The 25,284-nt window shown below is 17.1% G+C and overlaps 4 protein-coding genes across 4 annotated transcripts; all 4 read left to right on the top strand.

Annotated features, from left to right (window-relative positions):
* Positions 1-881: 881 nt before the first annotated feature.
* On the top strand, positions 882-2,800 carry SRAE_X000094800 (Homeobox domain and Paired domain and Homeodomain-like and Winged helix-turn-helix DNA-binding domain-containing protein; the record flags this gene model as incomplete). The annotated part of the gene is made up of 4 exons (XM_024645354.1): positions 882-932; positions 1,054-1,525; positions 2,198-2,418; positions 2,468-2,800. 4 exons carry the CDS (start codon positions 882-884, stop codon positions 2,798-2,800), a joined length of 1,077 nt encoding a protein of 358 aa, XP_024510821.1.
* A 1,850-nt stretch (positions 2,801-4,650) lies between these two features.
* SRAE_X000094700 (Hypothetical protein) lies at positions 4,651-7,965 on the top strand (the record flags this gene model as incomplete). Its single annotated transcript, XM_024645353.1, has 3 exons — positions 4,651-4,726; positions 6,562-7,012; positions 7,932-7,965. 3 exons carry the CDS (start codon positions 4,651-4,653, stop codon positions 7,963-7,965), a joined length of 561 nt encoding a protein of 186 aa, XP_024510820.1.
* A 610-nt stretch (positions 7,966-8,575) lies between these two features.
* Positions 8,576-14,912, top strand: SRAE_X000094600 (Rfx; the record flags this gene model as incomplete). The annotated part of the gene is made up of 8 exons (XM_024645352.1): positions 8,576-8,661; positions 10,360-10,414; positions 11,512-11,652; positions 11,848-12,143; positions 12,301-12,477; positions 12,844-13,680; positions 13,741-14,642; positions 14,812-14,912. The coding sequence occupies 8 exons, from the start codon at positions 8,576-8,578 to the stop codon at positions 14,910-14,912; spliced, it is 2,595 nt and encodes an 864-aa protein (XP_024510819.1).
* A 4,373-nt stretch (positions 14,913-19,285) lies between these two features.
* Positions 19,286-20,122, top strand: SRAE_X000094550 (GPCR, rhodopsin-like, 7TM domain and 7TM GPCR, serpentine receptor class v (Srv) family-containing protein; the record flags this gene model as incomplete). Its single annotated transcript, XM_024645350.1, has 1 exon — positions 19,286-20,122. The coding sequence occupies one exon, from the start codon at positions 19,286-19,288 to the stop codon at positions 20,120-20,122; it is 837 nt and encodes a 278-aa protein (XP_024510818.1).
* Positions 20,123-25,284: the final 5,162 nt, after the last annotated feature.

Genomic DNA, 25,284 nt, shown 5'->3' with positions numbered 1-25,284 from the left:
CCTACACCATACAATTTTTGTGTAAATAAAAAGGGGTGTTACTTTGTAATATTATTTTATGAGTACTTATAATTAATGTCTATATAAATATGCTTAAATATTCCATAAAAGATTGATTATGATGATAGTTATGGATGCCGCTGTGACTTATTAAAAGTTGCTATAAAATTAGATAAGAAAAAAAGTTCAGCCTCCGTAACTTTTTGATTTTAGGGTTGGCGATAAATATATATCTAACAATTAAGAATCACTTTTATGTAATCATTTTATTCACAAGTATATACTAATTTATAATTTTTGTGATTAACAATTAATATAAATATAGTTAAAAATAATGTTTTCTAATAATATTATCTTTTTATAATTCTATCATTAATAAATCTTTTATCAACTATTTATTAACAATTTAATTTATTTCTTATTATATTTATTACTATAAAATATATATTTATTATTTTTTTAAAGTAATTCTAATAAATTGAAAGTTATTAAAAAAAAATGACATTAAATTTAGAAGCCAAATAACAAAACTTAATAATAAGATGTTATAACATTAGGTTAAAACATGTTCTGAATATACTATAGTACTGTAATAATATATAAATAACATTAATTTTACATATATATATAGTTTTTTTTTTCTGTTTCTAACAACTGATTCATAATAGGGTGGGTGATATATTTGATAACCAAAATTGTCTTCAAGTCAATTGTAGTTAGTTTATTTTATTTTGTTGATAAGTAGTACAAATGACATTTTAATGCATAATTAATATATTTTGTTAGTATGTGTAAAATTTAAAATTACTAAAACTTTTATATGTAACTGTATTTTTTTTAGAAAATTATCATTAATTAATAAGATAAATAAGAAAATTAATATGAGTTTAATGTACGACAAGCAAGTTAAATTTATAAATATTTTAGGACAGGTAAGTTAAAAATAAAATATAAAAATGATTTTTTTTTATATAAATATTCATTTTTTATAAATTAATTTTAAAATATATACATATATAATATTCTTTTAAATGTTGTGTGATATTGTTACAGGGACGTGTTAATCAACTTGGTGGTATGTTTATAAATGGAAAACCATTGCCTACGTATGTAAGATTAAAAATAATTGAATTAGCAAAAAATGGAGTAAAACCGTGCAATATTTCAAGACAATTAAAAGTTTCACATGGAGCTGTGTCAAAGATATTAAATCGTTTTGCTGAAACAGGATCAGTATCACCAAGGCAAGTTCATGGTTCTTTAAAATCAAGAATATCAATAAATTATATTGAGAAAGATGTTGCTAATATTATGAAATTGAATCCTAATTATAATGCAAATGATATACGTATGAAATTGATTGCAAATAAGATATGTACAGATGAAACTGTTCCATCATTAACATCAATTAAAAAATTAATTAAAATTATTGAATTTAAAAAAGTAGCAGATTCATGTTCTACAGAAAAAAGCAAAAAATTGTCTTTAAACAATGAATTACCATTTAGTATAGATAAAATTTTGTGTAAGTTTAATAACTAGTAAAAGCACTTTTTTAAACATTAATATTTAAAATTTTTTAAAATGTGTAATAATTTATTTGAAAAGTTTTTTACGCTATTAATATTAATATTATTTTTGTAAAATTTTATTTAAAATTTTTATTTAATCTAAAAAAAAATTTTCTTTTGTAATAGTAATTTAATTTCCAATAAACTGTCAAAATGACATATTAGGAATCATAAATTAAAAAAGAATGCCATAAATAAAAAAAAGTATATTGAATTTAAAAGCAAACTATTTTATATAGTAAAAAGTATTATCTAATACTTCATAAAGTATAATTAATATGATAATATCATTAAATCTATTAGTATTCTATTAATAACATTTAATTGCTCATCAAATAACGATATATATAATATATATCATTATAAAAAAAAAATAGTATACATATAAAATATGGTATCATTTAACAGTCTAAATAAAGCTTAAATAAAAGATATTTATGGTGTCATAAAATAAATTTAAACTTGTTCCTCTTATATTTAATATTACTCAATTTAATTATATATAAGATTTGATATCTTTTAAATTGACAAATATTTTATTTGATAATATAACTATACAATAATTAAATTAATAATAATATATATAAATTTTAAATTTATTATAAACTTTTATTGTTTTTTTTTAGCTGTTAATACAAAGTCAAGTGAAAATAATAAAAAAAATGATGAAAAAATATCATTTGACAAAAGCCCTACTAGATCATATGAAGGAAGAAGAAATCGAACTTCATTTAATGCTCAACAACTTAAAGCTTTAGAAAATTTATTTTCAATTAATACCTATCCAAATCCAGAAGAAAGAGAAAAATTATCAAAAATAACAAATTTAAGTGAAGAAAAAATAATGGTAAATAATTATTAATGAAAAAAAAAATAATAAAATTTTTTTATTTTAGACATGGTTTAGTAATCGTCGTGCAAGGTATCGTAAGAATCTTTCATTTAATACTTCTGACCACCAAGACTATATTATATCACCAGTCCTTTCAACAAATAATGGTTTCTCACCAATACCACCTTCAACATCTATGACTCCATTATCAATAAATACTACCAATAATTGTACCCAATACTTTGGTAATAATTCAACGTCACCATCGTCGCATATTGTAAGAACACCTTACTTTTATATGAACCAATATCAAAAAAAATTTTTTCCAGAATCAAATGTTCCTGTTATTTCATTATCTAATGGATCATTTCAAAATTACAATTTAATTGGATTATAAAAGTATTTATATTTGAAAAAAATGAATAACAATTATTTTTATCTTTATACAAAACAAACTTATTATCTTATATATATATATTTAAAATAAACAAAATTTCATGTACAAAATAATTAAAATTTTTAAAAGTAAAAATAGAAAAATTGTTTATTAAAAAAAAACGAAATTATATAATATATATATTACAACAAAGAAAATAGAAGGTAAAAGAAAATGTAAATTGAAAAGAGATAAAACATTACCTGACATCTTTTTTCTTTCTGTCACAAAAAAAAAATAACAATATAAAAGAAAAAGAGGAATTTTATTTAAAAAAAAAACAAACTATAATATAATAATTTTTAAATTAAAATGATTTATTTTATTAATTATTATAATTATTTTTTTTAATATATCTTGAATTAAATGTAGTATTTGACATATTCAATTTATTAATTGATAATAAATATTAATTTAAATTTTTTTTCTTTTGTTTGAATTATAATTTTATTATACAGATGTCTTTTGTGGATATTAAAATGTATTAAAAGTATACAAACACACACCTAAAAATTTCATGTGACAGCTAATATTATTTATTTATGAGAATATTTATGTAAAATGAAATAAATATTACCATAATCTAGAATGTTTTATTAATTATAAGTATTTTATTAAGGTTACATAATATTATTTAAATTACGAAAACTGTATCAAAATATAATTTTTATGTAATGATTTACATTATGTGATTATTTAATTTCACATAAAGGTGAAACTTTTAAATATTAATTAACTAAAAATTTTTATTAAAATATATACGTATTAAAATATTTAATCATATTATATTAACAAAAATGACCATATTTCAATGGCATTGTGAAACAAAAAATATAACCTTCGATAAGAAAATAATACGGAAAGATATGGTGAATAAGTTATAATAATTATGTAAATAATATATTTAAATTTATATGACCTCTCACTAAGGTATTCTACCAACTGTGAATCTAATTTATTGTCTAGATAAATTAAATAATTTACTATAATATGATTAAAGATAAACTTAACAGATTACTTTTACATCATTCATTAATTAAATTGTAGTTTTAAAAGAAATTTTAAAAAAAATTAATAAAATTATTTAAAAAAAGATTTACTTAATTAGTATAAAAGAACGAATAAATAATTTGTATAATATATAATAAAAAGAATATTGATATTTAAAAAAAATTCTTTTTTTTTTCATATAATAATTGTTTTATTTTTATAAATACAGTACACCATTAAATATTACATTATTTATATGAGTTAAATAAAATGAAGCTATTATTAAATAAGATATACAAAAAATTTTCTTTAGAATAATTGGTGTAGAAAATGTAACAAAGAAATATGCCATCAATGGATAATGGATCCAAATATATTCATTTGTTATATTTTTTTTTTTACAATCATAAATAGATTGATGGAACAAAAGAATTAATATTGAAATAAATCATATTTATCAAAACTAAAAATGACCATTTTTTTTAAAAATATTAAGCATTGTTAATATTACAAACAATAATATGATTCTTTTTTAGCAATATTTAAGATAAGATATTATTTATTTCTATTAAAAATAAAATTTTATAAATATTAACCACTATTGTGATAATCATTTTTTAAAACTAAAAAATTATTTCTTACAAAAAAAAATAATACAAAATATTTTTTAAATGATATGTTAACTAAAAATTAATAATTATTTTATATTTTTTTAGTAATACAAAATAAACTAAAATTACACATATATGTTTTTTTTTTTTTAACTACTAAACCTAAAACATTTGTACTTTTTTTTTTTAGTATATATACATCCTAACTCAATGGAACATTACAAGATTAATAATTATTCAAATATACCTTCCCTTCAAATAGAATCCTCATTCATATCCGGAAAAGGTAAGTATATACTTTATAAAAATTCATTTATCAATTTCCCTTTTTCACATTACATTTGTTTTTTTTATATTTATTTCATATAAAATATCTTTGAAAAGATGTATGAATATTATTACTTTAACTTTTTTAATATTTTTATATTATAAATATTTGTTAATGTCTATATACTATTATATTAAAATATTACTTTTTAAACAAAATTATTTAAAAATATATAAGAGGTATAAAAAAATGACTGTTTTTGTAAACAGTATTATATTTTATCTTTTTTTTTTCTACCAAGTCTTCCAAAATAAATGGATTCTATTTTATTTTTGTTAATATATTATAACATTCTATTATATAAATATATATAAAGCTTAAACAAAAAAAAAATTGATAAATCTATAATAATTTATATGTAATTACTAAATAATATTTTATTTCCTCTACAGTATTCCACTTTCATGCATATATAGGACAGATACATATATATATTTTTTTTTTACTTTGTTCTTTTTATAACAGATAGTTAGTTAAAACAATATATTACCTTAAAAATCATAATTTTATATATGCTTTTTTTATCAATTTATTGACTATTTTTCACCTGTTTATAGTATTATAATTTCTACATCATTTTTTTTTTAAATTATTTACATATATCAAAGTTTATAAAATTGTTCTATCTTATAAATATATTTTATAGGGTACCTTACATAATTAATATATTTTAATAATTTACTTATTTTTAAAAATATTTTATCCATATATTTAATAAAGTTTAATAAATAATTTTTAAATCTTATTTAATTTTTCCCTACTTTCTTCTTAATATTATACATATATATTGAATCAAATATATTATTAAGGTAGTCAAAAGTTTCATGAACTTTATTATACAGTATTTTTCAATATATATATAGAAAAAGGTATTCATATTATTAAGGTTTCTTAATTATTATTTTCATACAAATATAAATTTAAAAGAACAGTATTGGAGATTAATATTTAATATGATAACAAGAAATTAGTATTAATACGTAGGTTAAATTACAAACAAAATCCATTGTCATGATATATCATTTTTAATTATCAATTAACCATGTACCAATCTTTATAAACAATAATTAATAGTTGTTTTAACCATTACACATAAAAAAAAACTATATATATATATGTATAAATTAGATATTTTAAAATAAAAAAAAATTAATTAAATTAGACAAAAATATGTAAAATGAAATAAATATTTTTTTAGTAATAAAAAAATGATTTTTATAATTTTTTTATATAAATATAATTTTTTTAAAAAATTTTATTCATTATTTTTTATTTATTAAGAGAAATTATTATTTCATTATTCTTATCAATGTTTGTTAATAAATTATTTGTTATATAATATTAACATTTATACAGAATCTAGCTGTCTAACAAGTGTGTCCACAATATTTACTAACTTTATATTTATATTAACAGTAGTATAATATATATTAATAAAATATTTTAAAATTTCTAGAAAAATTAAATAAAAACAAAGAAGGACAATAAATCCTTATAAAATTTTTAATCAATAAACAAAATAAATTTTTATATAACAAATTATCATTGTTTTATCTTTTACAGTTAAAAACTAAAATCTAATAATTACTTACTAATTGCTTTATTATTATTATAATTTTTATAATATTAATAACGAAAAAAAAAAAACTATTTTTTTATATAACATTTTATATCTTACATTTAAGGATTAATTTTATAAATAACAATTTTTTTTTATTTATTTTTTTTTCATTTTAAAAATTATGTATAATTAACCTACTTTAAATAATATATCTATATATAGTGATTTTTAGAAAGTATTTTAGAAATATCTAAAGATAATACAAATTTCATTAATAAAAGCCAATTATCCATAAATAGTGAAAGTAATAATATAGGTGTTTCACTAGCACAACCAACAGTTGGAACAAATTTTTTATGGAATTTTGATGTTTTCAATCAAACAAATTCCATACAAAATTTATCAAATATTAATAATACAAACGAATTTACTGATACATTATCATCATCACTTCAAACGCTTACAACTGAACAAGGAACAACAAATTTTTATGATACTTCAAGTTTTGGATTAAGTCAATTAAATATTGCATCACATTTGACAAAAAATTATAATCCATATAATTATATTGAAGAAACATCAAATTATTTTTTGCCATTTTATCATTCCACTATTAGAAATTCAACATTAATTACACCTGTACAAATGGATTCGTATCCTCTAACACCTCAATCCAATAACAGGTTAGTTATAAAAATTTTTTTTACATATTATTTTAATAAATTATATAAAAAAAAAAAATAATTATTTAAAAAGAATAAAATTTGAGTTTCTTCCAATTATTTATCAAAGAAAAAATATATTATAAATAATTAAATGATAATAGATAAAATTAATTCTTTATCATTTAAATATATATTATAAAAATAATATTAAAAAATAATTAGGATAATTAATAAAAAAAGAAATTTTTTATCAAAGGACTATTTATGCATTTGTATTTATTAACAATATTTTTTTTTATTATTACTTTTATTTTTCATACTATCCCATAATTTATATTGAGAAAAAATATTTTGTAACAAATATAATTTTAAACAATATTTTCTACTTTAAAAATTATCATTATGATTTTCCACCTAAATATAGGATACCTATCTAAAATTAATTGCAAGAGAAAGTATTACTATTATAGTAAGGAAGTCTTTTTAATAATGATTAGCGTAATATAGCAGAAAGGTATAATAATTTATTATCTCTACCAGGACTCTTTTGTAACTATTAAAAGAAGGTAGCCGACTTCCTAGAAGTTTATTACAATATATAATGATTGAAGGAACAACTACCGAAAAGGTCCAGATGGTACCAGGTGGGAATAGAAAGAAAAAATATTTTTATCTATTTAACGTAAAACTAAAATAAAAGTATAAGTTATAGTAGTAATTAATAAATAGATGTATCATTAAAAAAAAGTTGATTTTTTTAAATAAAATTTATTTATTAAAAGTAAAATAAATGAAAAATTTTGATAAAGAATAACCTAGGTAACAAAAATACGTTTATAGGTATGTAATTAAGTATTTTAATAATTTTCTTTCAACTGAATTGTATCCTAGCAATCATGAAAAACGTGCTTCAATATATATATCATTACATATCTAGGCAACCAAAATCAGTTGGTAAGGAAAAAAGATGACTACTTATGAATAAATTAATATTTGTTAACATATTAATAGAAAGGTTTTAAGAGAAATTATTTTAAATAATAAAAAAAAAAATTTTTTTTTCTTTTTAACTTTCATAAACCATATTTTATCATCACATACCTTGGAGATGGTTGTCTTGTATTTGAGAAGTTGTCTTAAAGGCAAATACTTTTTATTCCATTGATAAGAGGATAATTTTTTCAATCTTAATGATGTATAAAATATGAATAATATGTTATCATTTTTATCACCATTTTAATAATATACTTTTTTTTTGTAAAAAATTTTTTACAACATTAAAATGTATAAATATAATTTTAATATAATATTATTCTAAGACATTATAATATTTTTTCTGTTAATATTTAATAGAAATAAATTTTACTATATATATTTGCTATATCTTATTTTTTACAAAAAGAAGAATAATAGTAGTAAAACCATAACAACCAAAAATTTTAAAACATCTTTTTTTTTTAAATTTTTTTTTCATTCTTATATATTTTAAATTAAATTTTATTTTTCAAAATTGTTTAATTAAATAAATTATATATATGTATATATATATATATATATATATATATATATATTATTATTATTATGAATAATCTAAAATTGAAGAATCATTTTTTTTCTGATGGAGTATGGAATGAATTTGAAAAAACTTTAATATCCTTCTGTCAGTTGTAAGTTATTAAAGAAATGTTCTAAAAGATGAATAAACATTAATTTATATAATCTTTTCCTCCTTAACAGTCATCTTCCATATGTTACAATTTCTTATGCTTGTAAAATGGTTTTTTTTTTCTCATGTAATTATTAATGCCACCTGTGACAGCTTAATTAACGGCTTTCATCATTTATAAATAATATCTTTTTTCCCTTTAAAGTTATTTTTATTTTTATAAATGTAAAAAAAACATCTTTAATATTTTAAGTTATATTAATAAAAATTATTGAATTATATATATATATTTTTTTTTAAAATTAATAATTTTATTTTTATATAATACTACATGTACTTTAAATTACCATTATTATAAATATATACTCATATGTTATATATATATTTTTTTCATACTTATAAATCATATAATACATGCTTAAATTTATCTTTATCCAGTACCTTTTAATTTTTTTATAGAAAACCTTAGGATTTGAATATCCATTTATTTATTCATTGTGGTGAATAATATGTTATTGTCATTATTTATTCACTACCATTTTTATCTCACCATTTATAAATACCTATTTTCTTTTGAAAAATATATTATAAATTGATACATATAATACACCATCATCTTTTCCAGGTGCTTCTTATAACTTTAAAGACATACATATGTTCATTTTTAATAGTAATATTCATCTTACTAGTACATGCTACAAAGCTTAAAGATTGTCCTATTCTAATAATAATAATAATAAGTAAAATTTTTGATGGCATCAAGGCACATTTTCAATATCTTTTTATTAAAAGTATAAAATATTTGATTCCGCCCTCCTAGGTAGAGTGATAGATATAATTTCTATTATAAAATACTATTCTATTGATGTAATTAATATTATATCAAAATATATACAAATAGATAGATAGATAGAAATGATTAGGATGGACTATTATTATTTGAGACATATTAGAATCTTTTGTTTTGATGACCTTCCCAATCCTAAATATTCTATTGTATTTTAATATTTTTATTAGCTATTTATTATCTCATATATATATAATAATAAATATGAATTTTTATTAAAATAACTATAAAATTTTTACTAAATTTAGTTAAATATATTAAATTTTACCTTTATTATTAATTACTAAAACTAATCTATGTTATATATATATATGTATCTTTCCCAAAGACAGAGAATGATAAATATATTATTTATTATACAGTATCTTAATATATAAATATTATCCCTACTTTCTTATCTTTATTTAATATCAATTTAATCCTAAACTTTAAGATTTCAAGTTATAGTAAATATATTTATATATATACATATTTTTTTATATATAAATATTAAAGATATTTATTAATATACTGTTTAAAAAAAATCATTTTTTTTTTATTATTATTTCTTCTATCAACAGGCTTTGATAATAAAAAAATTTCTTATAATATTTGGAAAGAAAGTATTCTTATATATATATATTTACAAAAAAAATAAGTAAATAAACCATAATAATTTATTGGGATATACAAATTATTCACAAATATATCAATATTCAAATTTTATTCTTCTATCACAAAACTTTATTACTCCATCTAAAGATAAAAATAATAAAGAAAAATTGTTTAAAAAATTCAAAAAAAAAAATATTATTAAAAAATTTGAAAAATAAAAATTATATGATAATTTATAAAAAAAATGGTTGCTTTTAGCACTGTATGTTATGGATATAACAATAATGCTGAACCGTATCAAGGATATTATAATGTAAGTTTTTATTTGTTTTTATTTTAAAAATTTTACATTTAAATAACTTACTTCCTTCTTTTTTTACAATCATAATTTGCCATGTATATTTAAGACAAAGATAAGCTTATATATGTCTTTAAGTATTATTTAAATATGAAATAAACTTAAACGTTTAACCCATTTTATAGGTAAAATAAGTAATAAAAAAATTTAGCTATAATAAAGATAAAATATTTTTTTTTATTTATTATTAACTTATTTATTTTTTTATTATAACATTTTGCTAGTTTTTTATTAATATATCATATATTTTAATATTATAAATGTTTAAAAAAATACTATATGATCTAAAATAAATATAGGACCATATATTTTATCACATATATTAAAAAATATTTTTTTTTTAATCTTTCCTTCTCTGACATATTTATGTGAAAAATATTTTAAGATATTAATATGTAAGATATACTTCATTATATTGGACTGAAGCTATTAGTAAGGTAGCAGCACCTTTTTGATAGTAGTATAACAGTTTTGAATGCCATACAACCACATAAACATTACATAAAGCTTTTCTGAAAAGGGTACATTTTTCTCTCCTCTCATGCATCTGTTTCATTTTAAATAATAATATTTAAAAGGATTTTCAATAAGACATCCTTTCATTTTGTTATATCTTTACATCTATCCTATTTAGATAGGTAAAAATTAGCAAAAATATATTAATTTATAATTTATTTATATTGTATATATATTTTTCTTCTCCCTTATTTTTTTTTTCATTTTATTATTCTTTTTTTTTTTCTCGATAAGGTATAATAATTTATTATATATTTATATTGTTTTATTTTATATATTGTAGTTAATAATATATTTTTAATAATTTTATTTATAAAAATTAATAGATTTTACTAGATTAATTATGTATTCGCCTTCAATTTCATCTCCTGACCTCAAATATTCAACTGAGGGAAAAATAAATAATAAAAAAAGAAGATATGTTAAAAAAAGAGGAAGACCATTTAAAAACAAAGTATCTAATATAAGGGTATTAAAATTAAAAAAAAAAATAATATTTAATATAATTTACATAATTTTTTAAAAAATATTTTTAGTATCATAATCAAGTTAATTCACCACAAACAAATTACCTTATTCAAAATAATACTGTAAATCAGGGTAATTCACCAATATCTGGGAATGAAGAGGATGCTTCTGCGCAGATGGCTCATGCTACTAGAGCATCACCAGCTACTGTAAGTTTATTATATGATTTATTAAAAAAAATTTTTTTTTTTCTTATATATTAAAATATAAAATTTATAATAAAGAGGGAAGCCATTAATTACTTTTATATTTATATTTATAATTATGATAGAAAAGCAATTTTTCTTTGTTGTAACTCTTATTATATATATTTACCTATCTATAATTTATTATATTAATTTAAGATTCAATGGCTTGTAACAAATTATGAAACAGCGGATGGGACATCATTACCTAGGTGTACATTATATAATCATTATATAAAACATTGTAATGAACATAAAATAGAGCCTGTTAATGCTGCAAGTTTTGGTAAATTAATAAGATCTGTATTTTTGGGTTTGAGAACTCGAAGATTAGGTACTAGAGGGAATTCAAAATATCATTATTATGGTATTAGAATTAAACCAGATAGCCAATTAGCAAAATTGTCAACAAAAGAAGAAGAAGCAACCAGAGCAACAAGAGGTTCGGGAACAAGGTAAGAGAAAAAGAATTTTATATTATTATTATATATATATATATATATCGTAAAAAGATAAAAATATATATTTTTTGTTCTTTTATTTTTTTTTTTATAATTATTAATACTTTTATTGTTAAATATATATTATTGAAAAAAAAATTTTTTTTTATAGAAGTAAACGTCAACAATCATCAACAACGACAACTACCAATACAACTAATACTACTGCTTCTTCACCATTGAATAATGGATCTTCTATTAACAGTAATAATAATTCATTTAATATACGTCGTTCTGATATCACAAATTATTCTTCTAACTATACAAAAACTGCTATTCAACATAAAAGGTAAGAACATACTTTTAATTAATGTGGAAAGTAATAATTTATGATTTATGATTATCTTAATACCATACTAACTATATCTTACATTTAATTAGTCAATTAAAAATAAATGAGGTTTATATTAGAAGGATTTCGGTAGGAAGTATTTTACTTTTACTTTAATTAGCTTTCATTTGCATTTAAAAAGACGAAAAGGAATAAAAATGCAAGGTGTTTTAAAATATATTTATTGAGTCTGTATTTATTATTATTAATAAAATAACAATAAATTATAAGATTAAGATAGAGATTGTTTATAAAAGTAAGATATATTTATAAATATATTAAAATATTAATTATATTAATTAATTTTTATTTTTTATTTTATAGAAGTTTATCTGATGACTACAATTCTGATAATTCAGACGATTCTCTTAAATTATTAATACCTTCCCCTGAAGGTGTTAAAAGAGATATTACAAATCATTTTTCAATATTTAAAAATAATAATACATTATCACAATTTGAAAATGGTTTTAGTAATGATGTATTAATGATGGATAGAGAATTTGTAACATCACAACTTAATATGTATACATTTAGACATAAAGAAATGCCACATATACCATTTCCATCATTAGATGATTTAAAAGAATACATGGGATCTTATCAATTAACACCACAAAATATATTTAAATTTTTAAATTCATATACAACAATTTTTCAAAGTATCTTAGAAACAATTCAACGTCTCAATTTTAATTCAATACCCCAATATTTACAAAATTTTTGGCATATTTCATTTGAGATAGATGATTCAGAAGATATTGAAAATATAAAGCAAAAAAATGATAGAGAAAAAGATACATATAATTTAAATGTTTGTCATAGAATATGTAATATTCCAATAATTCAAAATTATATTTATAATTTTGATATACTTTTTTATCAAACATTAATTGAAACTTTAATACCAAATATTTTATGTAATACAATGACTGGAACAGTTGCTACATTTTTAAGAAACTTCGCAAAAAGTTTAGAAAATCATATTTCAAATGCTTTTAAAGGTTGTGTTGAACAATTTTTACAAAATAAAATTATAACTGTTAGAATGTTTTCAACATCATTAAGAAGATATGTATCAATAAATCATGTAGCACAAGCAGCTAGGTCAGTCTTTCAAAAACCAGATCAAATTAGGCAGATGTATTTTGATTATTCCAGGTGAGTTAAAAAAGATTATCAATATAATATAGTAATAATCTTTTTGTATATCAATTACAGAGTTGATCTAGATTTAATTCATGAACATGCTGGATGGGTTTGTTGTTGTGATTATAATTTAGTTAGAAATATTGAAAGTGATTTTAAAAGTAATATGGGAAAACAAAAAACACTTGAAGAATGGGCTGAATGGATAGAAGCTGTTGTTGATCAATGTTTAGCTAATTGTCATGATAAACCTATTAAATCAATTATTAAAGCAGCAAAAAGTTTATTATTAGAATGGAACTTTTATGCATCTGCTGTTATAAGAGATTTAACATTACGATCAGCTCAATCATTTGGTTCATTTCATCTTGTAAGACTTTTATTTGATGATTATATATATTTAATGGTTGAACAAAAAATAGCACGAACAATAAATGTTCCACCAATATCAGTTTCAAGTAATGCAATTTTAACGGATGCATTTGTTCATAATTTTAATTATAGTATTACAACAGAAACATCTTCTTCTGATTATCCATCTTCACATGATTCACCAATTGAATTATTAATTCCAACATCAACAACATCAGAATATATTCAAATATCATCAATAAATTCTGAACATTCAACATCAATACATCCACAACCAAATACAACAACAGCAGATGAGGATGATGATACACCAATAGATATATTATCAACGGATTTTGATGAATCAAATGAAATGATTAATAATTCAGATAATTTTTCATTATCACATATAGAAGAGTTGTCAAATGAGGATAGTCATTTATCACATCTTGGTGATTCTGTTTATATGGAAGAAGCTGATTGTACACCTGTTCATGAATCATCAAATTGTTCAGTATTAATGAATCAAAATGTTGATAATCCTTCATCAACATCTTCTTCCTATAAATATAATAATAGAACAACATTTTTAGAATCATCTAATTCAATGCTTTTATCACCAGGTAATTCTTATTATGATAAGAGTGCTTTATTGGAATTTTTTACTGTATAAGTATAATATAATTTTTATTCAACTGTTACTAACATCTTCTATCACAAAAAAAAAAATTTTTTTTTCTTCTTTTTTTATTTCTTTCACACGTATATTATTTTAAAATATGTGTGTTTCAGAATTATTACTAGATGTTGAAGGAGATAATGACAAAAGTCTTCAAAAATGTTCCAGTAACGGCGATTGCCATGAATTGTCGGAAAATTTTATAATTTCATAATAATTATATTTATAATATTAGAATTTGTTTTGTTAAAAAAAAAGTATGTATCTTTTTATCCTATCTTTCTTAATTTTATCAAAATTTAATTAATTTGTAAATCTTTTAAAAGCTTTTTTAAATAAATAAATAAACTTTTTATGGATATATTTGAAAATATTTATAATTAATTTTTTATTATTTTTTAAATAATAATTATTTTAAATGTTATCCTTTTGCAAATGTATTTTTTTAATAATACAAAATTAAGTATATCTAATATTAAGTGATAATACTTTAAAAAATTTTTAAAATACAATATTATAATATTATTTAGAAATATTTTTTATTTATGTTTTATATTATCATACTTTATCAAGTCATTTAAAATATTAATTAATTGTATTGTAATTTGAAAAATCATATACAAAAAAAGTTTTTACTATTTTTAAACAATTGATTGAATTAAAATTATAATAATAATATATTTTTTAAAAATTAAATATAGTTCAAAACTATTTTCTTTTAAATGTTTTATTTTATAAGATCCAAATATAATTTTTATATACAATATTAAACTTTTATAAAGTTTGAATAAAAAATATTATTTAAATTAGATAATTATTTGTTTTACAAATAAAATATGATAAATTAATTATAATATGCATAACTATTTTGCAAAACAATGAGATTCATATTAAATTATTAATACTGTTTAATAAACTAAACTTAATCATATAAAAATAATTAAATATTTTTATTATCATTTTTAAAGGTTGGTTAGACAAATTAATAAAATTCATTTTTTTAAACATAAATTCTTAAGATAAATGTTTTCTAATAATATAAAAATTATGTATATTTAAAAAATACTTAAAACTAAAATAAAAGAATATAAAAATTTAAAAATAGATTTTGAAAATATTATTTACAAATAATAATTTTTTTCACATTAATTTTTATTACTTAACAATTAAACTTATTATAATGCTTAAAATAGAATAAATTATTTTTATACTATAATTAAAAAGATAACATTAATTATTATTTATTGCTTTTTTTAAAATTATTTGAAAGTGCATAAATAAAATTTTATATTTTTAGTTTATTATTCTAAACACTTTTTTTTAATTATTTATATTTTTTTTATATATTTTTGTTTTAAATTGCAATCTCTAATTATTTTTTCGTTATTTCAAATGATTGTGTATGTAATCTAAAAACATCTGATTATTATATAAAAAGAAAAATTATCTAAATTTGATTCTTTGTTTAAGAAAATTTTAAATTTTTTTAATTTTAAATATTTTGATTTAAGCTTTAATATGAATATTTGCAATAATTATTTTTTAAATAAGTAATAAACAGTATTGATGAGAAGATAAAGTATCATTAAATAAACATTTATTTACTAGGTATCATACATTATTTATCATTAATGTTAAGCTAATTTGTTAACTTTATATGATCAAATTTTGTGAAGTATTTAAAATAGTCTACATGTATTTGAATACATACTACATCATATATATTATTTTTTTGAATCATTGTTTGATAACATTATACTATTTAAAACAGTTGATTTTTAGAATATTAACAAACAAACATTTTTTTAAAAGATTTTTTATTAATATTTGTATTTTCTAATAATTATTCAATAATATTAAATACTTTTTATACATATATCAAATAGTAAAATTTATTAATTTTTTTACCAAACAAATTAAAAAAATTGGGTTTACAAAAGTACATATAAAATAAATATTTTAAAATTGATATGTTTTTTTAAAAAGTTATATTAGTTCAAAGTAATTTTTTATTAATAATAAATATGCACTTAAGCTAAACTTAAAGATGTTTATTTTAAAAAATAATTTGTCAATATCAATTACATAAATATATTTGATTGAAAAAAAAAAGATTTTTCCATATTATATTTTATTTTTTTAAATAAAACTTTAATAAAAATAAAATTATTTTATTATTAATAATCTATTTAGATGTATATATTTTTTAGTAATCTATTTAGTAATATATTTAATTTTTTTAACATTGTTTAAAAATTTTTTTTACTAAAATATTTATGTTTAGCGAAAAGGTTTTAATATTTTTTTCTAAAGTCTTGATAAAAAATTATAAATAAAAAGTTATACACTTATATTCGAAGTAATAAAATTTCTAAGACATATATAATTACTTTTGTAACATATAATAGCATTTTAAAAATTATTTTAAAATATATAATTACTTAATATAATCAAAAGTATAATTTACATCAAAAAAAATTTTTTTTGATTATAAATTTTTAATAAAATAATAATTAATTTTTTGTACTCATTATTCTTTTAGTTTCAATTTTAATTTTAAAAGATTATTTAAATTCTAAAAAAAATTATTTTTATTTTATATTTAAAAAAAATATAAAGAGAGAATTTAGTAACATCGTTTTTTATAATTAATAAAACTAATTTTTTTTGCAAAAAATTTTAAGTGTCATATTTAATTAGATATATTTTATTTTTGCCTTTTTTATAAAGTAATTAATATTTTATAATTTTTATATTTATTTTATTGATTATATAGTTTCTTTTCTATTTATAATGCCATTTATTATATTATAAATCACAAGAGTTAATATATGGTAGTTACTTTAAAAATCATCTATAAAAATATGTAAAATATTGCAAATATTAGAATCTAGATTTGTAGAAGTAAAAAGTAAATTTTTATTAAAATTTATTTAATATTTCATTAGAAAAAAATATTTAAAGTTAAATTTGATACCTTAAGTTTTCTTTTGCTATTTGACATTTGTAAACATTAAATTAAAAATAATAAACTTTTAAGTATCAATAAAATGTATGGTTTCTATAAATTTAGAGAAAAAAAATTACTTATTTAATTTTAAAGTATGATAAATATATGTGAATTGTTTTAAAATAAAAATAAATGTCAAATATTTTGAACATATAACATTAAAACTTTTTTAAATGTGGTAAAATAATTTTATGTGTTCATTGATGAATATTTTTTATTTATTATAATACTATCAAATATGCAAATAACTTATTTACAATTAATAAAATTATACGTTGAAATAAAATGAAATAACATTTTTTTTTAAAAATTTAATTTTGATTAAAATTAATTTTTAATAAATATAACTATCAAATATTTATTAAATATTTTTACAAAGTTTAATCACGTGAAAAATTACTTTTATTTTAAAATAAAAAATTAATTAATTAATTGTTAAAAAAAGTATATAAAAACAAAGTACAATTTTGTAATATTAAAATTAAATTTATTCGGTTAAAAATTTTTTTAACTTTAAAAAAGATTATGATGTAATTATATATAAAGTCATTGAGTATAACTTATTTTAAAACTTTAAAAAAATACATTTTTAAAGTCATTGTCATTGAAGTATTTTTTCCACAAAAAATTATTTTAAATTTACTTTGTAAAAATAAAAATTTTGCAAAATTATTCAAATTTTATAGCTTAAATATTTTTTATTTTAAAAAAAATTATGTTATATATATTACATTATTTTGATAAATTTAGAATGAATATAATTAAACAAGAATATTTTTTTATTAATCATAATATATTTAGCTTGATTTTTTTATAATTACCTTTTTGTAAGATTCACTACAATGATAATTTTTAAGTTTTAAAATCTATTACTCTTGTGATTCTTTTTTTATATCTATTTATAAAAAAAATTGTTTTATTATTATCATATTTTGCGTACTTATATCAAACAATTAAAGTAATTAATAATTATAACATCGCAAAATATCTTATTTTTAATTTTTTTTATTATTCATTTAAAAGTCATCAGAGATTTAATATTTTTCTACATTGAATTCTGTTTATATAATATTTTAATATTAATATTAACTTAAAAATTATCAGTAAATTTTTAAATAATAAATTTTTTTTTTTCAATAAAAATAGATTTAATTTATTAAAACAAAAATGGATTTATGATTTTTTATTCAAAAATAAAAATATTTTATTAAATTATCAGCTTTTATTAATTTAACTTTAAAATATATGAATAAAAAAATAATTTTTTGTTAATAATATTACATTAAAATAAAGAAATAAAGCGTTCAATAAACTATTCAATATTAATAGTAAATCAAAATTTATAATTATAAAGCAACATTTAAAAAATTTTAATTATTTAAGTCTATTTTGCTAGATAACAATTATAGTTTATCTATAAAGAATTGTTTACATTTTTTATTAAATATTTAAAATTAAAATATTAATAATTTGAATATATATATATTAGATTGCAAAAAAATACATGAAGCAAAATAAAAAAATTATTTTTAAATATTATTATTTTTTAGTGTATAATAATTTTATAATTTTTTAGAATGATTTCAACTGTAAATATAATACAGCTTGCTTATATTATTCCATCTTATTTTTTATTACTTATTTTTGTGATTATTTTAACAAGAGAAATTTTAATTAATAAAAATCCTGTTTATAATAATCAATTTTACCCTTTTTTATTGTATAAAGCATATGCTGATCTTTTAATTGTGCTTTCAACACTTGTTTGTTCAAGAGCTGCTAAAATGAACATATTTGGTACATTTTTTGAAAACAATAATATTCTTGCTGCATCTTATTATTTAACAGTAGCAATATGTTATACGATTATATATACAATATCATTAATTACAAGTTTTAATAGATTTTTAGCATTGTCATATCCATTTCTTATAAATTATTGGTTTTCAGAGACAAAAATGAAAATGTATATAATTGTACCTTTAATAATTGGAATAATTTATGGAATTGTAACAATTTGTCTAAAACCGTCGTACATTTATTTAAAAACAATTTCAGGATATATAATTACTTTTGAAAATTACAATGCACCTTATATAGTTATGTTTTATACATTTGTCTATATTATTCCTATAGCTATTAGTTCAATTTTAATGAATATTATTACAATATATAAATTAACAAAATTTTTAAAAAAAAATAAAGAAAAATCTTCACAAGACATTCAATTAGTTGTTTATAGTATTTTAGATTTTTTTTGTTTTATTCTTTTTGTAATATACAATTTAACAAGAATAATTAATTTTTTGTATATTAAAAGTGAAAAAATTGAAGGACTTGCAGCATCTTCAATTAATTGGATTCTTGACTTACATTCATTTGGACTATTTTATGCAGGTTTAATTTTAAGGTAACAATTTTTTTTACCATTAATTTATTTTTTTTTCTATAAAGTAAACCATTAAGAAAATTATTTTTACATATCTGTTATGGGAATATTGAAGAAAGTATTATTGTTATACACCCTATAAATACAGTTTTTAAAAGTACAAAAGTATAATATAATTATTAATTTTTTTATATATTTTTTGTTTAATAAAATTGTAGAGAATAATAAATGTTTTTAATATAATAAAATTGAAATAAAATTAGTATTTAGTAAATTTATTTATATTTAACTAAAATTAATTAACAAATACAATGATATTGTTACTATGAAAATTTAAAATTCATGAAAAAATTTAAATTTGTTTGAAAATGTTCTAGACGAAGCAAAACTATTTTATGTCTATTTTGACAGCTTTAAAAATATTATTTGTATTTTTATATAGACGTGTGTGTTTTAATCTTTAAAAAATTAAATGAAAAAAGTGATCATAACAACTAACTATTGTAAATAAAAATAATTTATTATTTAATTTAAAAAAATATAAAAATTAATAAATATGCAAAATTTTTTTTATGAATTGTTATAATTTGAAAATATATTAAATCTAAGATATCCATTGGTGTTTGGATATAAAAACAACAGTAAAAAAAATTGTTTTATATAAACTACTACTTAAAAAAACAAATCTAATAATTATGTAAAAAATAAAATTAAAGTTGATATAAATACAGATAAAAAAAAATATACATAATAAATTAATAAATAATAAGAAAAAATTTATAATGCAATATTACTATAACTAATATTTTAAAATTGTAAAATTCTTTAGATATTAATGACCTGCAATGTTAAAAAGATATATATTTTAGTAATAAAAAATATAACATCAATTTGTTAATAAAATTTTAAAATAAACAATCTTAAGATAGATTATTTTAAAAAAAAATGTTAAATAATTTTTATTTACTATAAATATTACAAAAAAATTATAATAAAAAATATATATAATATTATAAATAAAATTATAATAAAATATTAAATTAATAAAATATATTTGCAACTTAATTTTGCGACTTAAATTTGTGACTTATTTTTGTGACTTGATTTTGTGACATTAAATCATTGTTTTGCGATAAAATAAAATATTTCCAAAAACTATTATTATATATTTATATATAAAAATTATGATTGTTTTTGGAATTATTTGTGACTTAGTATCCTTTGCGACAAAAATATTTGCGGAATACCATAATATTTATACAAATATATACTATTATAGCTAATAGAAATCTTATTTTCTATGATAAATACATATATTTTTTCTTATTTATGTATTATTCTTTGCGATTCATAGTTTGCGATTCATGATTTGCGATTCATAGTTTGCGATTCATGATTTGCGATTCATGATTTGCGATTCATGATTTGCGATCCATGATTTGTGACATAATATTTGCTCTTGTCCATTTTTACGACATAATATTTGCGAAGTGAATGGCATTCTCATATAATATTACAACCTCAATATTATTGAGATATATAATATTATTTTTCTAATTAATTATTAGAAGAGAATACGATTCATTTGAAAATATTCTTTTCTTTTATACTGTTATTTTTACACCGCCTATTATGCCGAGGTCAGTAAAAATTGTCCTACCTCATATAATAAGTTAGATAAGGACAATCTTATTTCATGAATATTATAGACATGGAGGTATTGTAAGGTATGTGAAGGAGTTTTAATGTACAATAAATGAGGACAAATTATTGCCAGAAACGATAACAATACATCAAAGTCTTGTGTCGAGTTCAAAAGCGAGGCAAATAAAGTGCCATTTTTATGCTACACAATCGTAACTCTATAAATTATAATCTATTTAATATTATGAACATTTGATAATCATTATATAAATAAAAATTTAATCATTTTTATAACAATAAAACATCAAATAACTAAAAATTGAAAGTTTTTATTGTATGAAAAAATTTGATCACAGATAAATAATGATTTTTCTTTTTTTTTCTTAAAATTAAATAACACCTTCAAATTTTAAATAAATTAAAAACAATATTTTATGAAATTTGATAAATATAACATTTGACAATTTAAAGATAAAAATATTTATAATTTAATAATAAACTGTTTTTTAAAATTTTTAAATACAATAAAATTAAAAAATTATCAATAATTTGGTGTAATTTTTTTGTCAAATTATGAATTAAAATTACTGATACAATTATATTTTGTATTTAAGAAAATATATATTTATTTAAGGTATTTGTTATAATATGAAAATTTATTAATATTTTATTTATTTTAAGTAAACTTTTATTGATATGAGATTGATATGTATATTTTATCATTAACATATTTAAACTTTGAATGTTTTAAAATAATTGAAAAATATTTTATTAATTATTATTGACATCTTTTTATCAGTGAAAATTATATTATTTTGATAATATGTCTAATAACAAATTTGACTCATTTTGTTAAATTTTATTTATATTCTTGATCAAAATATTATAGTAAAGTATTTGTTCTTTTAATCAATAAATATACCTTACTATAATGAGTTATTTTAATATAATGTCGCTGTATTATGAAATTAGACTTTTAATAAATGTAGTTTGTGTTTAGTTGTTGTAAAAAGAATGAAATAGATTCACAAATATAATAAATGTTACAAAACTGAAAAAATATTTTACAATAAAATCTAACTTTATTCAACAATAATTTAAATGCTATTTTGTTTTTTTTCAAAATGTTAATTAAATAAATTTTAATAATTATTTTATTTTTACAATGAAATATATATACTTGTCTTGTACAGCTTATTTCAAACTTTATAGTTTCAAATATACTTTTAATTTCTAAATAAAATATAACATATTTGAGATTTATATATATTAATAATAAAACAAATATTCATAATAAATAAGATAATTTTATGAAAAAAGATGAACTAAATTTTAAAAAAAGGGTGGTAATTTTTTCAATAAAAATTGAATTTTTTTAAATATCATATAAATTATAATATTTATTAATCACTTTAATTCTAATAAAAATTTGTAAATTATTATTTTTCAAAAATTTTTTAAGATATGATTCAAAATACAGTTTATAAAAATTCAAAAATAAAATTTTATTATGTCATTTTAAAAACAGATAATTTCTTACTAATCATTTTTATCGTTATTTAAGATTCTTATTTTTTTATAAAAAAAGGATTCTAAAATAGAAGTGTTTTTTTTTCAAATAAAAAACTTTTTACATTATAACTTGCTACATTTTTTTAATCTTTATTTTCTTTCTTTCTTTCTTTCTTTCAAAAAATAATAATATGGTAAAACAAAAATTAATTGTTATAAAATTATTTATCTTTTATTGATATCTAAAAATTAATGTTATACTTATTTGTGTAGAAATTTAACAAGATCATTTAAAAAATAATGCAAATATTTTGTAATTTTATTTTATTCATATTCTAAATAATATAATATAAAATAGTTTATTAATCTGTTAAAAAAATATTTTTGTAAAATAGATTAAAACGGACTGATAAAGAAAAATTAATAACAAGTCAAATTAAGTTATATTAATAATTTGATGGTTAAATAAATAAGAAAAAATTTGCACTTTTTTAAAAATTTTCTTATCATAAACAGAAAATATAATTTAAAGTATGTACCATAAAGTATACTGGTAACATTTTATTTCATCTTTGCGGGTTGTTAACATCTATACTATTTATATTAGTTTATGTATTTAGAAGAGTATTGTATAATATAATTTAAAAAAAATAAGAATATAAACTTTTCTTTAATTTTAAATAAATTTTAGAATATTAAATAAAATTTAATACATAAATATTTATCTTTTTTATAACAAAAAACATTTAATTAATGTAAAAAGGTAATAAAAATGATTTTTATATAGAAAAAAATTTAAATATGATAACATTATTTTAATATTAAAATTTTTTGTTAATAGGTAGAAATTAAAAAATATTTTGATAATATAATTACTAATTTTAATGTATATTGTTAATAATAAATATTTATTTATAAAATAATAGATTATGTTAAATGTTACAATTTAAAAATAGTCTATTATTATCTATTTTTATTTTTAAAAGAAAAGTTTAATTGATAAAATAATATTTGAAACAGCTTTGTTAATTTATTTTTTTTTTTAATAAAAAATGTAAAAATATAATACAGTTGAGGTGAGAATTAAACTAAAAAAATCATTGTAATGAATAATAATTACTTTTAAATATTTTACAAAATATTACAAATTATATAAACACATTTAAGTAAATATTAATTCTTTTTGTAAAAAACTTAGAATTATAACATTTTAGTAAAACTTGCTTATGAAAATGTTATTATAGTATTTTGTAAATAATATTTTAATTAATTAAACAATTTTAACATATTTTTACAAATTCTCACATATATCCTCTATATAATAATTTATATTTAATAATAAAATAAAAATGAATGTTATTTATAATATAAATCTTTGACAACTAACCTATAATTATATCTTTTTACCCATATATCTATTAATTTTTAAATATATTGATAAAATATATAATATTTGTTTATCAATTTGCATTATTTTAATTTTTTTTATATTCATTAAATAATAATAATTTTTTAACTTTTATTTACAAAATTATTAATAGATTGAGGTATTTAAATAATAAAAAATAAATGTTGATTATACTTTATAAATTATGTGCTTTAAACTATAAAAAACATGTACACACAATTGATCAAATTCTTTTTATTTTCTTAGTTTCTTTAAAAATTAATATTATAGTTTTTTCATTTATCAAATATATTAATTAATAAATATAGTTTTTATTAATATCTTTTTTCTTTTTATATATTATGAATTTTTATGAATAAGTATTAGATCATGAAATTTATATATTATTATTGCAATAGTTTATTTGATTTTACCTTTTATTATAAAATACATAATTTTTAAAGAAATTTAAAAAAAAAAAGTTTTTTTTTGATTTTATTTAAATAACATGTTTTTAATCTGTCAGTTGGTTAAATATTTTACTAATTAATATCATTGATAATTCTTGAAAAGCAATCTTTAAAATGTAAATATTTTTAACCAATTGAAATATTTTTATCACTTAATATTATAAGAAATAAATT

Source organism: Strongyloides ratti (assembly GCF_001040885.1).
Source record: "Strongyloides ratti genome assembly S_ratti_ED321, chromosome : X".
Lineage (NCBI taxonomy): Eukaryota > Metazoa > Nematoda > Chromadorea > Rhabditida > Strongyloididae > Strongyloides > Strongyloides ratti.
This window is presented reverse-complemented; position numbering and strand designations above follow the sequence as displayed.